This window comes from Bos indicus, chromosome 16 (genome assembly GCF_029378745.1).
Source record: "Bos indicus isolate NIAB-ARS_2022 breed Sahiwal x Tharparkar chromosome 16, NIAB-ARS_B.indTharparkar_mat_pri_1.0, whole genome shotgun sequence".
Taxonomy (NCBI): domain Eukaryota; kingdom Metazoa; phylum Chordata; class Mammalia; order Artiodactyla; family Bovidae; genus Bos; species Bos indicus.
This window is the reverse complement of record NC_091775.1, coordinates 69,911,074-69,927,542: the sequence shown is the minus strand read 5'-3', so window position 1 is coordinate 69,927,542 and position 16,469 is coordinate 69,911,074. Positions and strand designations below refer to the sequence as shown.

Here is a 16,469-nt window from a genome sequence, read left to right as displayed (position 1 = left end):
TGGGCCTTCGGTGAAACAGCGCTCTGGGATCCCACCCCACTACGGCTTCTCCTTGGCCACTCTGCCTGGAAGACAGTTTCAATATTCAGTGGAGCCCCCAGATGCTTCTAAAACCTCCCAAGAAGGTTCACATTCCCTAGGGCTCCTAATGATTGTTAGTACTACAGCTCTCTTCCACTTGAATTCAGCTAAATGTTCATCTCTAACATCAAACTCAGAAGTCCTGAACACTCCAAAATGTTCTTCTGTCTGAACGAGGCCTCCTTTACACTCTGGTCTATATGTCCAAAACTAAGGGTGGGTCTCAGTGAGCCAAATCTGGATCATGGTTGGTGGCCCTCAACCTTCCCAAGTATATACATTCCTTTTTTCTCTTCTTTTTCTTTTTTTGGTCACACTGTGTGGCTTATGGAATTGTGGTTCCCCAACCAGGGCTGGAACCCAGGGCCCCCACAGTGAGAGCGCTGAGTCCTGACCACTGAACCCTGATGGAATTCCCTGCTTCTTTTCTTTATCCCTTTATCAATGTTCCTTTATTTACTTACAACACTTTTCTCTCTTGTTTCTCCATCTCTCCAGCATAAGTCTTTGACCTGCTCTGACACCCCTTGGCACATTTCAGTTTTCGGGCCCTTTGAGACCACAAAAATTCCTGCAATGCTGGTGCAGGGGGATCAGGGGTGGGAGGGGGAGGAGTAGCAAAAAACTCCTCTTGCAAACCCAGCTCCTAATTACAAATATCCTTTCCCACAGAGAGAAGGTTATACCTGAAATTTACATAGGTTAGTTCCAGAGTTTACATCTAAAAAAAAATGTCCTTCAAAGTTCTGAATTATTTTCAGTTAGTTTTTCTGCTCAGAGAGTCTGCTTCAAACTCCTCTGTTGAAAAACACTTCTTTCCTTCCTTATCAAACCTCTTACATGAACCAACCTAACCAAGCAAAAAGAAAGTCAAAAGTTCCTACTCTATACCTCAGGTTTTGAGATTTAAACATGCTTTGTTTCAGCTTTTATAGGCAAATATTGACAATCAAATAATGCAGCATTGTTTACTTATCTAGAAAATCTGAAACTGTAAAGAGTTTTATAGGTTAACTAATTGATTCCCAAGTCTGAATGAACATCAGAACTACCTGAGGAATATTGCTTATTTTAAACAACACATCCTTGTGATCCCCAGCCTGAGACATTCAAGTTCAGACTTCTGGTGCAGTCCTAGAATCCATATTTCGAATAAATGCTTTGGGTTAATTGTGATCCAGCAAGCCCTGGTCTGAGAATCACTGATGATTCCAACATCCTATCCAATATGGCAGTCTCCTCTTCAAGACACCACACAGGCTATTCACCCTGAACTACAGCAATCCCAGAGACCAAGGAGCCTGCTCTATTGTAAGTCTGCTTGTTCCACTTTTATATGGCTTTAATTATTAGAAACTCTGTTCTTATGTCAAGCCAAATAACCAAAGTCTTTCAACTCCTTGAACTTCATCGTTACTAACCCTAATTTTGTTATTCAGAGCTGACACAGAATTCCCTCCCCATGAGAGTTCAAAGGCAGCTACTGCACCCTTGCAAGTCTTCATCTTTCTAAGCTTAAACAATCTTTTGTTTTTTTAACTTCATAAAGCATAATTTCTGTGTCCCTCACCACTTCAACTGCTCTTCCTAAATAGACCTTACAGAATAAATCTGTCTAGAGGAACACCACTTCATTTTTTTTTTTTCTTACAGGCTGAACTTTTCTCAGTATGCATTAATTCATAGTCCATGTTTCACCCTTGACCCTCATGGTCTTGCACTTAAAGGTCCAAGAGCTATGAATCAGCAAGTATTTATTAACCTAATGCTGTGTTCCTAACACTGTATAAAGAACTCAAGAAGGATTCAAAAGCTGGAGGAAATCATCTTGATCTGATTTGACTTGAGGAGATTTGAGGAGATAATTTCTTAGACAGAAAGGACTTAAATGACATCACTCAAAAAAGCAGCACATGATGGTATATAATTAAGTGCTTCAAATGAATGACACCTGAAAGACTGATGTAGATTTCCTGGGTCAGTCAGCTCTCTCACAGCCTCTGTTTTATAGAAACACCACCTATGTAACAATAGTTTGGATTAAAAAAAGAAGAGGAGGGACACTATCACCTTAAAATGTTAATAAAAATTTCAACTGCATCCTTATTTCAGAAATTTAAAATCTAAGAAATGACACATATAATAATCAAGTAGCATACTGTTCCTTTTATCCCAGATGTCACTGGCATTGCTTCCCAAGCACTCTGAATGCCATGATCAGAGTAAAAGGCTTATAAGTAGAGAGTTTATGCAATTCCCTTCATTACTCGAAATAACCATTTGATAAGGAAACACCCCCCACCACCTGCATATTTTAACGAACATCAGTTGAAACATACTCATTTCATTCACAGAGCTGCAGACTCATCAGATCATTCAAGACTTAGGTGCAAATCCCTCATTTTACAGATGGGGGAGAAATACCATTTCAAAGACGGCACAGGGTTTCTCCCAGGAAAAGCAGCCAATGAGCAGGAGGGTGGGGCCAATCCCCAGGTCTCTCTGCTTGCTGGCTTCCTATTTCTTTGTATTAAACCTACCAAACCAAAACTCTTACCCTGTCTGAGCTTTACTCAACTCTACTCCCATCTTCAGTGACCTTGTCAATCCTCAAATCCAAAGTCGGATGATGCATTTTGTTTGGGGACATTTTGAGGGAACGAGTGGACCAAACAGCATTAGGTGGTTAATTAATTTTTTTAAATTAAATTCTAGCATATTTATTTTACTTACAGTCTCCAATTAATATTTCTATGCTTCTAGACACAAAATTCTACCTGTCTCAGGATCACTGCTACCTCACAAGCAGAAGAGGGAACCGCTGGCATGAGCTACATGGATTCAAACAAAAATTCTAAAGCTGCAAAGGGGTAAACAATCCCCAACTACCTCCCCTCTCCTCCACTACACACACACACACACACACACACACACACACACACACACACACACACACACACACACCCTAAATCAACCAGCTCATCCACTTCGTCTGAAGCCTCAGTTACTCCACACCCTTCTTGGAACATGGAGAAAAGCACCTACCTTGTGGCTTCTTGCTGAAGCCATGACACATTTGGCACATAGAACATGACTCCAAAGAAAAGCAGAGGCTCATTAGCGAATTTGTCCAGATGTTTCTTCAGAGGTTTCTCCAGCTCCACCCATCGTGCTTGCTGGCTCTTGCTGAGAAACCAAAGGCCAAAGTAGTGTGTCTAGGTGAAAAGACAAGAGAGCGTCAGTTCGGGCCTCCTAAGGGGCATCCTGAGACCACTCCAGCGTCTAACCTCACCTCTGGTCCCCCAGCCCGGACACAAGGATCCAGCTTTTACTTTGGAACTTTTGAAAAAAAACCAGAGGCACACAGTACTTACTGTAAACCACCCCGAGTGTCCAGATGGCAGTATTCCTACCCATGGCTGCTCTTTGTACACGTGGGCACAGATGCACCTGCGTTAGGTAAGGGCAGTGGGTGATACCGACTGGAGACCATGCGGACTTATTCTAAGGTCTCGAGGCTGACTTCCCTGTGCTTTCGGAATGCTTCGTGATCTCACGTGGAGCTCGCTGGCAGCGGCACACACAGCTCCTGCACCTGCTGCAAAGTAACTTACTGCTCAACTCCGAAGGTGGAACCTTCTGCCAACGTCAAGCGTCCGCAGCGCAGAATGTTTTCATAGGGTACCTGATTTGAACCGAAAACGGATTCACCCTGTTTGAGCTTTAATGAAGTACCTTAAAAAACATCGGCCTCGACCACTTCATTATACATAACTGCAGCGAGTCTCTCCCCCATATTAAGCGTGGAGAGTAGAAGGAGTTGCTCTTCACAGCTGCCCACAGGAGCCCCCAGTGGCTGTTCTTGGCAGATCAGTGCGGGGGGATTTGATAGATGAAAGTGAGATTTTTCACCCTTGGACTTGAAGCCTCAACTGGTTGAGTTTTGAACAATGTGCTAAATGATTAAAACAGGTACTTTTATGCATCCAATCCTGTCTTTATATTAATTCATGCTAGGATTTCAGGATTAGCACAGCAGTCACCCCCCCCCAAAAAAAAAACTGATCACTGCTTTTGAAGCATTCTTTTATATTTCAATTATAGCCTAGAATGGTTTACAGCACACCTGGAAATCTGCCTTCAAAGGCATGATTTCATTACAATGTTTAATTTCCAAAGGCATTTTTGTGCCCAAGTTCCCACTACAGCTGGCTGCACCCTCAACGATACAGTACATCAATCCTGTCACCACGCCACCAAAATGTGTAATCAAGTCTTGACTCTGAGTTTACTAGAAAACCAGACATATCCTTCCCTATATAAAATTGCAGATCTAAATATTCTAAAGGATATTTTTAAATGTGTGAGCTTTCAGATGGGACCGTTTCCTCCACGATGTTTCACAGGGCAAGTCAACACCAGAAATCTATGCATTTCTCGAGCAACAAAATGCCAACAAACAGAACCAAGGCTATGTTTCTATTTAAAACTTAGGCCAACTTGCTTGAGTGGATTCTGACCCTATTGTTCATTTCCAGCTCCAGCGAGTCCATTAGTTGTTCCAATGTGACTGATGATATAGAAGAAATGAAATGTGGCTGAACGGAAAGAAAATAGGCTTTGACGTCAGTTCATCTCTCAGCTTCTACACTCACTGTCTCTGTAACTGTATGAGTGATGGAGCCTCCCAGAGTCTCGGAGCTTTTTCCTCTGCGAAATGGGGATGGTGATTACCCCCATCAGCCACAGGCTGTTCGGGGCATAAATGAGATAAAGACCGTCCACCATGTGCGTGGCCCACCTTACATAACTACTTCACAAATGGTGCTTTCTGTTGCAGCTATGTATCACCACGATCATCACCCTAACTAACAAAAAAAAAAAGCAGACAAGCCTCAAGCATCTTCGTCATCAGCCGCTATTGGCATCCCTGTCAACCACAGAATCAGAAAATAGAAGTTATCTGGAAATAAAGGAGAAGAGGCAGGCAAAAGCAGAAGCTGGAAGGTCTACGAGTAACATAAAAATCTAAAAGGTATAAGAAAAACATCACAAAGCAGTGTCTCCCCAAAGAGTTTCTTTAAGAGTCTCATTAAAGGTGTTTATGGGACACTGGAATATCACTCTGAAGCTTTCCGAGGGGATCTATCACGTGGGCTTAGGCTAGCCTGAAGATGAGGCAATCCGGGGATTTAATTTAATAAACCATCTGAAAAAGATCCAATGCAGTTCTGCATTGCACCGAATTCCTTCATGGAGCACAGTGCCGTATAAGGGTATTCCACAGTATTCTGGATGACTAGGAGTGAGTCTGTATATGATAAATGAGGTAATATATGTAAGCAGTGATGGGCTATGTGATAATTATTTTACTTGGAAAAGAGCCCTTTTGTAAGCCTGGGTGGAGAAAGTGAGGGCAAACTTTGCAACTGCTTTGCAGGCCAGCCATGATTTATCACCTCTCACTAAAAACAGTCTTGACATTTGGAGGTATGATTTTACGGTCCCTACTTCACTCAAACTGTAACATTCACTCAAATTAGTAGCACTTAAACTATAAAGGGTCCACAATAACTGCATAAACATTCTATAATTGATTTTGAAAAAAAAAAAAAGGTAAGTTTTACTTCTCCTGTGCTTTAAAGACCAGTATTTTAAGTTTCCTTTTCTCCTTCCCACCCAATCATTAAACGAGACCTGATCTCTGCTCTTCAAAATAAAAAAGAAAGAAAGAAAAAACACCCTGAGAAAGTATTCCATGGAATACACATACACCCCCAGATATACATGTGTGCGCATGTGCACACACAGAAAAGGAAGGTGACGAGGTATAAGAGAATCATGGTGTGGAAATAGTCTTGAGCTATAATTAATAATATAGAATTCCAAATAACAAGGCAGACCACTTTTAATGTCAAAACCTAATCCATGGCATAAGATACTTTTGTTGCTGCGGTACAGCCTTTTCCACAAGACACAGGGTATTTCCGGGTGACTCACATGCATTTATCCAAAGAAACCATTATTTAACTATTCAAGAAATGGGGTTACAGTGCAGAAGAGGCAGATAACCTGGAGGACACAGTTTCTACCTGCTATGGCCAGAACGACCTAGTTTAGAAGTGCTGAATTCAGTTATCCACACCATCTGACACTGTTTCGTAAAGCTCTGCTCCAAGTAACTTCTCCATTCCCACCTCACCCCTCCCTATTCTTCCTCTGCCATATGCCTGCTCTGGAGAGCTCAACAGAGGAGAAAGACCCTGTCTCCAAGTTCTTATTACCCTGCTCTATTCAAGTTCACAAGGCCGCACGTTTACTCAGCCATGTCTCACAGTGCGCCACAAGAAACAGAACCGGAACCTAACCTCTCACTCAGACTAACACGTGCGCCAGTTAACTTCCTGTGTATCATCCAAGGGCTCACTAATCCCATCCAGCCCAGCTGAGGCCACACCAGGCCTGTGCATCAGCCACCTGCCAATTTCAACTCCAGCTGAATTCTGAAAGCTGAGCTCTTCTGCTAAACAGTGCCACGCGGTTGAAGAAAACGTGGTGGATTCCGAACAGAAACCCCCTCCTCCACGACCGAAAGGATTCTACCGCACTGCCCAAGTAAAATGCCTGAGACACTTGCTTGGTTTATCTCCAAAGCACCAAACATAAGCCAGGTCCATCTAAGCCTCACAATACCTCTGTGTGAGCTCTAAATCCCATTTTATTTCTCTAGTTTTCTTTAGAGAAAAACAGCTCTGGTGCCGTGAATTCTGCAACGCGTTCACTGCAGATAAGAAAAAGAAGACAGAAGAACCAGTTCCCAGGGAGAGGAACCACATCTCTGAATCAACTGCTAAAAATGCACGACTAAAATAACAATGGAAGAAGAGTCACCCTAAACTGTCATTTTCATATGAGTAGCTTCCTGGTTTATTTGGTTTGGAGTTTTGCATATTAACAGGAAAGCATAAGTGTATGTGAGCCCACAAAAATAGGTTTCTTCAGTGGCAGATTGGCCTGTAAATCCTCCAGCGTGAAAGCTAGATCCCTCTTGTGGGATCATCAAAAGACTATAGTGAAGAAGGCCTTTAAAAACAATTTGAGATGTTTCTGATTTGCTGTCCATTTATCTGTAAAAATGGTATTATCCCCCATAGTAGCTATTAATGAGGGTAAGGTTTTGTTTTTATTTTTTTTAGGGTTTTGTTTTTCTAGTTTTGTGACCAACAGCACAGCTTAAATGCTAACTGTTTATAAGGGTTACAGACACAGTTTTGGCAATTACTAGGGACCAGGGATTAAATCCAGTGATCTTATCTCAAGCATTCTGAAGAGGTAATCATCCAGAAGCAAAAGTTTAAAATACCTTGCATTAGGTTGTAAGGGTTTCTCTGTAGGAGCATATAGTTCGGTTGTAAATTAAGAAGCAGAAAGGTTGAGATGCCTCCACATAAAATATAGAGGAATTACATACAAGCATTCAAACCTTCACTGAGGTATGGAAAATACTTCAAAAGATGACTAGACACAGACTCTGAAATAGCAGTTCACGCAATTAAATTCCAATAGCTTTGGAAAATAAACCACCATACATCAGTTGGATAACTGCAAAAAACAACTTATGCACAATCAACCTCTACTCTTGGTAGTCTGGGATTTCTATAACTGACACGTCTATAATTAACAACTGGACCATCTTCATTTTCCTAGGCAATCTCTTCATAAAAGTACAGGAAAAGAAACTGCAGAGTAACACAGACCCAAGAAGCAAATCTAGCCAAGAAAAACCCCTCCTTCAGAGGCTATACCACTCACTCGAATGCACAAAAAGATGAAGACCAGGGGATTACCTCACCTACAATCTGTCTATCAAGAAAACAGACACGGTGCCAATTTACCTTACAGAATTGACATTAAGCTGATAAGATTTCACATTATAATCTTTACAAAGAGGAAACACAGTACAAAATTCAGAAATCTCCCCAGCAGCCTACTCTTCAATCGTTTCTTAATCATGGTTGATTATTTTAGTCCCCTGCAAATACAAACACATCTAGATGCGTTTAAGCTGGCTATAAAACCCAGCAAATTCTGCTATTATCTCACGGGGCCAGGGAATGAGGTGTTCGAGGACTCCCATTATCACAGATAAATTTCCAATTCCCAAAAGATTAACATAAAATCAAGCCATAGCAATGTCTTTAGTGCAGGCTAGCTTTACTTTGATGAAAGGAAATGCATGTTAAGATGCTGTACCTTTATAAACTCTAGCCATTATGAAAATAGCAAAATGTGAGACGCTTCTACCATAACTTCTAGCTTTGGATAAATCAGCTTTCAGTAAAGATGAAAATACAAATTTGTAAAAGAAAAGGGGGATAACTTAAAGGATAATCACCAACGCTATGAAACGGTTATGGATTTTTTAGGCTCCTTTAAAACCAGGACTCTTATTCCAGCCTTAGAAGAGACCCAAGAGTTATCAAATTCATCCTTCCACAAAGTGCTGGATTTCCTAGTAAAAAAGTTTTCTGTCTTGAATAGAATATGGCCAGGAAGAATAGTCTCAAGTACTTTTATTATTTATCTCTCTTTAATTTATTATTTTTTAATTAAAGTGAAAGTGAAGTCGCTCAGTCATGTCTGACTCTGCGACCCTGTGGACTGTAGCCCTACCAGGCTCCTCCATTCATGGGATTCTCCAGGCAAGAATACTGGAGTGGGTTGCCATTTCCTTCTCCAGGGGATCTTCCCGACCCAGGGATGGAGCCCACATCTCCCACATTACAGGCAAATGCTTTACCCTCTGAGCCTCAAGGGAAAAAGTATAGTCAATTCTCTACCATATGCAAAAACAGACAGCCAGTGGGAACCTGCTGTCTAGCACAGCTCTGGGCTCTGTGACAACCTAGATGGGTGGGATGGGGGTGGGGGTAGGAGAGAGGTCCAAGAGGGAGGGGATATATCTATACAAAGCAGATACACTTCATTGTACAGCAGAAACTAACACAAATTTATAAAGCAATTACATTCTAACAAAAATAACTCAGGAAAAAAAATGTAGTCAAGATTATTCCTAAAGGAAGTAATTCCAGCATATTTTTACATTTTATTGTAATTATTTATATTCCTTATTACTATTAAAGTGGCCTCCTTGCTTTTCTTAGAGCAGCAGTATTTAGCAGAAATATAATGTGAGCCATATACTTAATTTAAAATTTTCTAGTAGCTACTTTAAAAAGTACAAAGAAGTAAAATTCAAATTTCAATAAATTTTATTTAAAATGGTCATTCTAAGTATTATGCTTTTATTATGCAACTTCTTCCCTGGGTCTTTCCTGGGTCGGGAAGATCCCCTGAAGGAGGAAATGGCAACCCACTCCAGTATCCTGGACTGGAAAATCTTACGGACAGAGGAGCCAGGTGGGCTGCAGTACATGGGGTCACAACGAGTCGGGCTCGAATGAGTGACTAACACTGACTTACTTACTTATGTAATTAATATAAAAATGATGAATGAGATTATTTTAACTTTTTGTCATACTAGATATTCAAAAGTTGCTGTATATTTTATACTTACTGCACATGTGAGTTTAAGCTAGCCACACTTCAAGCGCTCGATAGTCACATGTAGCCAATGGCCATCCTACTGGACAGCACAATCTGAAATTAGTAACTGTTCAAGGAACTGAAAGATTTTGGCTCAGTGGTAGATCATAGTTTCTATGACTGCTGCTGCTGCTGCTGCTAAGTCGCTTCAGTTGTGTCCGACTCTGTGCGACCCCATAGACGGCAGCCCACCAGGCTCCCCCATCCCTGGGATTCTCCAGGCAAGAACACTGGAGTGGATTGCCATGTCCTCCTCCAATGTATGAAAGTGAAAATGAAAGTGAAGTCGCTCAGTCGTTTCCAACTCTTATCAACCCCATGGACTGCAGCCCACCAGGCTCCTCCATCCATGGGATTTTCCAGGCAAGAGTACTGGAGTGGGGTGCCACTGAGCCACCTAAAAATGCAACAAGGAGACTTATGAAAGGGAGAGACTCCAATCTCTGGAGGGGCCTGGGTAATATCTTTTTTATTAACTTTTTATTTTATACTGGACAATACTTGATTAACAATGCTATGTTAGTTTCAGATGTACAGTAAAGTGATTCAGTTATCCATATGCAGCTATCTATCCTCTTCTGATTCTTTTCCCATTTAGGTTGTTGCATAATACTGAGCAGAGTTCCCCGGGCCACAGAGCAGGTCCTTGATGGTTGTGTGCACATGTCCATCCCAAACTCCCTAACTCCCCTCCTCCCACCATCCCCATCTGGCAGCCGTAAGTTCCTTCTCTAAGTCTGTGAGTCTGTGTCTGTTTCTGTTAATAAGTCCACTTGTATCATTTCTTTTCAGAGTCCGCATATAAGCAATATCATACGATATTTCTCTTTGTCTGATCTGAGTGGTTTGTCTTGCCAAGGAGACCACTGTATTGAGTGGTTCCTGTGTGCCCAACACTGTGATACAGTGGCAATTTTGCAAAAACTAACTCACTTAATCCTCTCAACAGCTCATGGAGGCTGCTACTCTTACCATCTGCATTCACAGATGAGAAAACAAAAGCACAGGGTACTACCCAAGATCACAGAGCAAGTCAGTGACAGAGCCAGGATTCAAACTCGGACAGTTTGGTTCAAGTTCACATTCCTAGCCACTAAACTCTGCTGTTCTCCATGTTTTTATTTTTCAAATATGAGAGTTAATCATAAGGCAGCATTGTTTTTAGCTATTTTTCTCCCAATCTAGGGCAGTTATTTTTCAAGCCATGTGGGGGGTGGGAAAGGCACAAGGAGACGGGACTCCAGAAAATCCTATCGATCCCCTCAGCAAACAGAGCAGCTCCATCTTATCTATTGGAGTTCCACACAAGATTTTATTTGGGGGTAAGGGAAAGGGTAAAATCATTGATTCAAATATATTGTAGCTGTATTATCAGAATTCTAAATTTTCTGAGCCTCCTGTATCTCTCAAGTCTCCTCCTTAATAAAAGTTCCCAGTCAGAAACTCATACCTTTTTTTCTGAACTCATTCAAAAGAATTAAATTTTTTTTTCTTAAAGGGTTCATTTTATTTCCTCTTACCAGGTTCTTGTTATGTCTAATTGGCATCTCTGGGAGAAGGGAAAGGCAACCCACTCCAGTATTCTTGCCTGGAGAAGCCCACGGACAGAGAAGCCTGGCGGGCTATCGTCCATGGAGTCACAAAGAGTCGGACACGACTGAGTGGCTCACACTTGTGCTCACTTACTTCCTCCGGCCACTCCAGTCCCCATCATTTTCCTACCACTTGGTTCTTTCTTACAAGGCAAGGTGCCTGTGCCATGCTTCAGCTTGGAATCTTTTGATGGCTTTCTATTTCAAGGCAGTGTTTTATTCTCTAAAGGAGTCAAAGAGTATTTATTAGAAGGCTTAAATAACTGTGCAACACCGAGCTCAACACATATTTTTTTTTTAACTGCAGGACTTATGAGAGTGTTTCTCAAAGCATCTTACCACGGCCCCTTTCTCTGCCACCACACATCCCTGGGAATTAGAAACAGTGGAGTCAGGACCATAAAAGTGGATGGCAAGGGTAGTCAGTCGCCTGGCAGGCTTGTAAGAAGCATTAAATGAGCTGATCAACAAAAGGTGCTCAGCATAGCACACGCTGCATTCAAAGGTGGTGATTATTTTAATTATTTTCGTGACACATTTTAGGAACAATGTCCTATGGGATCTGTTAATAGTTAAAAGTACTTAGACACATCAAACCCTTCAAAAGTGGTCTCCACCTATCTACCCACCTGCTCCTTCCTCTCTTCCATAACCCCTACACACACACACACACACACACACACACACACACACGCACACAGATCAGTACAAATTGCCCTCTGCCCTTCCCTGAAAATTCCATGTTCTTTCCTGTTTCTATACCTTGGCACAGGATGTTCCCTTTCTTTGTTTCTTGTTTTTCCTATTCTCCCAGTTCTTGGGGTTTTGGGAGCAGAGACCCTGTCATATTCTGCTTCCCCAGGAGATAACTGTTTACTGATCACATGAACCAGGCCTGGGAACCGAAATGGCAGCAAAGCCGTGCACTCAAAACCAGATTTGACCTTTGAAAAGTTTACCGTATTAGTTCAGGGATTTTTGAGAACAAGCCCACGGTTCTCCTTGCTTGGCCCTGCAATAAACCTTTTTTTGGCCCCAAACTCAGACATGTCGGTTTGGCCTCACTGTGTATCAAACACAGGAACCTGCATTCAGTAACAGGAGGATGGAGTCATACAGGACACCGTCAAACGCCAGCAGAGAGACAACGAGGCCTTTGGTGACCCAAGGTGCCTCAGGATGACCTTTCATTTTGCTGGAAGAGGAATATGTGTTTAACCCTAAAACACGTATCCTTTTTCATTAACGCTTGAGTATATTTAAAAAGTCACTGTTCATTAAAAAACAAGTTTACCATATGGACAGAGATCATTGTACATTTGCCAAAATCCACAGAACACACAACACCAAGAGTGAACCCTCACGTAAATTACGGACTTTGAGTGATATGATGTGTTAATGTGGGTTCATTGACTGTAACAAAGGTGCCACCCTGCTGTGGGGTGTTGATCGTGGGGAAGCACTGTGGGCGGGACACTGTGCTTTCCACTCAAATTTGCTATAAACCTAAAACTGCCTTAAAAAATACAGCCTATGTTTTTTGGGTTTTTTTTGACCACAGCATGTAGCTTGCAGAGTCTTAGTTCTCCAACCAGGGACTGAACCCGTGTCCTCTGCCATGGAAGCATGGGGTCCCAACCACTGGACTGCCAGGAAACCCCCTACAATGTTTTGGGCTTTTTGTTTTTGTTTTTGGGGTGCATTGGGTCTTAGCTGTGGCATGTGAACTCTTAGTTGTAGCATGTGAGATCTTGGTCCCTGCCCAGGGATCAAACCTGGGCCCCCCTGCATTGGGGGCACAGAGTCTTAACCAATGAACCACCAGGGATTCCCCCCTAGAGTCTATTTTTAAGTTATCTAATACAACACCAATTGTAATTAATGTATATCAAAATTGAAATAAAAATTTATTTCATTTTCTTAATACAAAGCTGAGAAGGCAATGGCAACCCACTCCAGTACTCTCGCCTGGGAAATCCCATGGATGGAGAAGCCTGGTAGGCTGCAGTCCATGGGATCACTAAGAGTGGGACACGACTGAGCGACTTCACTTTCACTTTTCACTTTCATCCACTGGAGAAGGAAATGGCAACCCACTCCAGTGTTCTTGCCTGGAGAATCCCAGGGACAGGGGAGCCTAGTGGGCTGCCCTCTATGGGGTCACACAGAGTCAGACACGACTGAAGAGACTTAACAGCAGCAGCAAACTATAAAACATGCATGTTTTATGCCGATTTACACACGGATGCTTAAATGCGTACACCCCAATGTGCTATTAATAAGGTAAAAAGAGCCAACTATCAACCACCAAGGTCAGAACCTTTCACATGCTTATCCAATTGTGTCAGTTACCAAGCTACATGTATCCTTTGGGCAGGACAGTCTCCTCCACAGGAAAAGAAAAGTCAAGGAAGACCTGAACACCGAAACCAATGTATTAACATGAAGACCAGTCAGAGAAACAAGCGCTCAGGTGAAACAGTCCTTCAGAGGATAAGAGGCAGCCTGCGGTAGGTGCCAAGGGGAGAGGAAGACCTTCCCTGACCCCAACTCCTTGTGCAAATGGAAAGAGGGTGTGGATCCTGAGAGGTGAGGAAACAGATCAAATGTGATCATTTTTCAGAGGGACCACCCTGAGAACTGGGCAATGATATCCCAGGGCCCACAGCAATCACAGGCTCTTCCTTACCATAAGGAGGGCTTGACTCTCAGGGGTCTGCCATCATTTCAACGCTGGCAACCATTCAACCACGGTCCCTTACCTACCAGCCTACAAAGCTCTCAAGAAACAAATGCCTGAGTGGGTCTCTCTCAAAAGTCTCTTCTCCTGAACGTCTATAAGGCTGCAAAACAGCAGGGCTTGCTTATTACCAAAGGGCATATTGCTCTAAGAGTCTCTTCTAAAGAGAGGTAATGTGACTGTCTAAATGGTGAACCCTGGGTTTGCTTAAAGCCCAAAGAAAACATGGGTCATGAGGAATCTTAAGAGGAACAAAACTCCCATTTTACAAGCTCCCACAAAAAAAGCTTCAATGGTCATGCTCGCAATAAATGCTTTTTTCTTTTACCCTCTTTGAAGAGTATAGTATAGAAACAAACGAAAAATAAAAGCAGCTATATCCACCCTGTATGTGGGAGTTTTCTCCTTGATATGTAGCTGGAACATCAAAACCCCAGCTACCCCACTTGATTATTTTTAAAGAGAGTGAATGACTTAGGGAAGGAGACTCTCATTACAGCCTCCTCATGGGCTGAAAGCAAAGGGAGCTGCCACACACACACCCTTATTTCCTCCCCCCAACCGCCCCCAGCCCCATGCAAGCTCTTAGGGGGTATCCTTGCTTCTCACAGCATCAGAGCAGGTCCCCGCATCCACCGAAAGGTGTTACGAGGGAGGCCATGCTGGGAATCACAGGATGCTTAGAAACCAGGCTGAGGCTGACAAGCCGGGTCCCCGGGCTGTGCTGTGGCCGCTCCACTCCTCACACACGCGCCCTTACCTCCCGCAGCTCCAGCCTCTGGGCCACCGCCTCCAGGCACTCCTGCCCCGTGCTCTCCACAGACAGCGTGCACTCGATGACACTGCTGTCCAGCAGGCGAATGCGGGTGACAAAGCAGTTCTTGCTCAGGACGTTGTAGCGCCGCGTCCGGCGCAGCTTCAGGCCGAAAGGCATGGCTCTGCAGGCCTGGGATGCTGCCCTCGTGTCCTGGCGCCCACGCCCTTGAGATGGCCTTAGCAGCTTCGTGATGGGGCACTACCACCCGTGCGGAAAAAGGCGTCCATGCCCGGCGTGGCGCTCCGGAGGGTCGCTGCAAACACAAATGTAGCAGCAAGGTTACGGGCTGGAAGGGAAGCTCCAGGCAGCACACGTTCCTCCCACATGAGCACATCCCCCCTGAGGCCCAGATTCAAGAGCCTGCAAACTGATGCTCCCAAGCGCCTTGGTGGAACCCATGCACTTGACCTTATCTTACAATGGTGATATGACAAGATCCACTTTATGGCTAGAGACATAGATGTTCAGAGAATTGAAAGGACTCATCCAAGAACCCACATGGCAAAGCCAGTATTCAAACCAATGTCTATGCAACTTCAATTTACATTTTTTAAGAGATCATATTTCGTTTATTAGATAGGCACAGACAAAAAAAAATTAGTAATACCCATCACTGAGGAAAATGCTGGGTAACATTTTTTGGTGAGAGTATAAACTGATGAAATGCTAAAAAACAAAGCTTGGTTACTAATAATACATAAAACTTTAAATGTATATATCCTTTTACTCTCTGAACTACTTCAAGAAATATTTTCTAGAGATACATTTGTCCAAGTTTGAAAAGGACATCTGCTGAAAAACTGTTTATAAGTAGCACTCTAGTATTGTGTCTGGAGAATCATGGACAGAGGAGCCTGGTGGGCTACAGTCTGTAGGGCTGCAAAGAGTTGGACATGACTGAAGCAACTTAGCATGTACATATAGCATAAAATGAAACATTTTCTCTATCAACAGAGGATTGGTTGCATAAGTAGTACTATACCCACAGAGTGTAAAAATGTATTATCACTGACAAATGAAATAAATATATCATTTGCAAAGTTGTTTGAATTAGGCTAGGTAGCTAGTGTTTTTAGTGTGGCAATCTAGGACATGGAATTAAATGGAATTTAAAAAAGCAAGATGCTTACTGTATGCATAGATTCCAGTTGCATAAAATTAAAAATACGTAGAGAAAGACATATTCTTGTGTATATATTAAGTGTTTCTGAAAGGATGCACAGAAAACTGCTGGTGGCTGCTTCTTGGGAGAGAAATCTTTTACTTTTCTGTGTGTTCTAACAAAGATTTATTCTTAATCTACTTACAGAGCATCGCTTTTATAATTGAAAAAAATAGGTAACCAAAACGTGTGCTGCGAGATCACTGGTGACAGAAGGAAAAGTTACTCTATTAACTCTGGTTGAGTTAAAAACTGAATACTTATGACAACGCAGGTAAAGAAAATCTCTTTCAATGTATGAAAGTGAAAGTGTTAGTCACTGAGTTGTGTCCCACTCTCCGTGACCCCATGGACTTGCGGCCCGCCAGGAATTCTCCAGGCAAGAATACTTGCCTGGAGTGGGTAGCCATGCCCTTCTCCAGGGGATCTTCCCGGCCCAGGAACTGAAGTCTCTCCTGCACAGCAGGTGAT

General features: G+C 42.7%; 1 protein-coding gene across 2 annotated transcripts in view; it reads right to left on the bottom strand.

The window, feature by feature from the left end:
- PTPN14 (protein tyrosine phosphatase non-receptor type 14) overlaps positions 1-16,469 on the bottom strand; it is a 190,219-nt gene that overhangs the window by 102,473 nt on the left and 71,277 nt on the right. For both annotated transcript variants that reach the window (XM_019976219.2, XM_070768587.1), the window contains exons 2-3: positions 14,780-15,089; positions 3,127-3,296 (exon numbers count right to left, since the gene is read on the bottom strand). In XM_019976219.2, coding sequence (XP_019831778.2) covers positions 3,127-3,296; positions 14,780-14,953 — 344 coding nt within the window. In that variant the 5' untranslated portion in view covers positions 14,954-15,089. The remainder of the gene's footprint in view (positions 1-3,126; positions 3,297-14,779; positions 15,090-16,469) is intronic.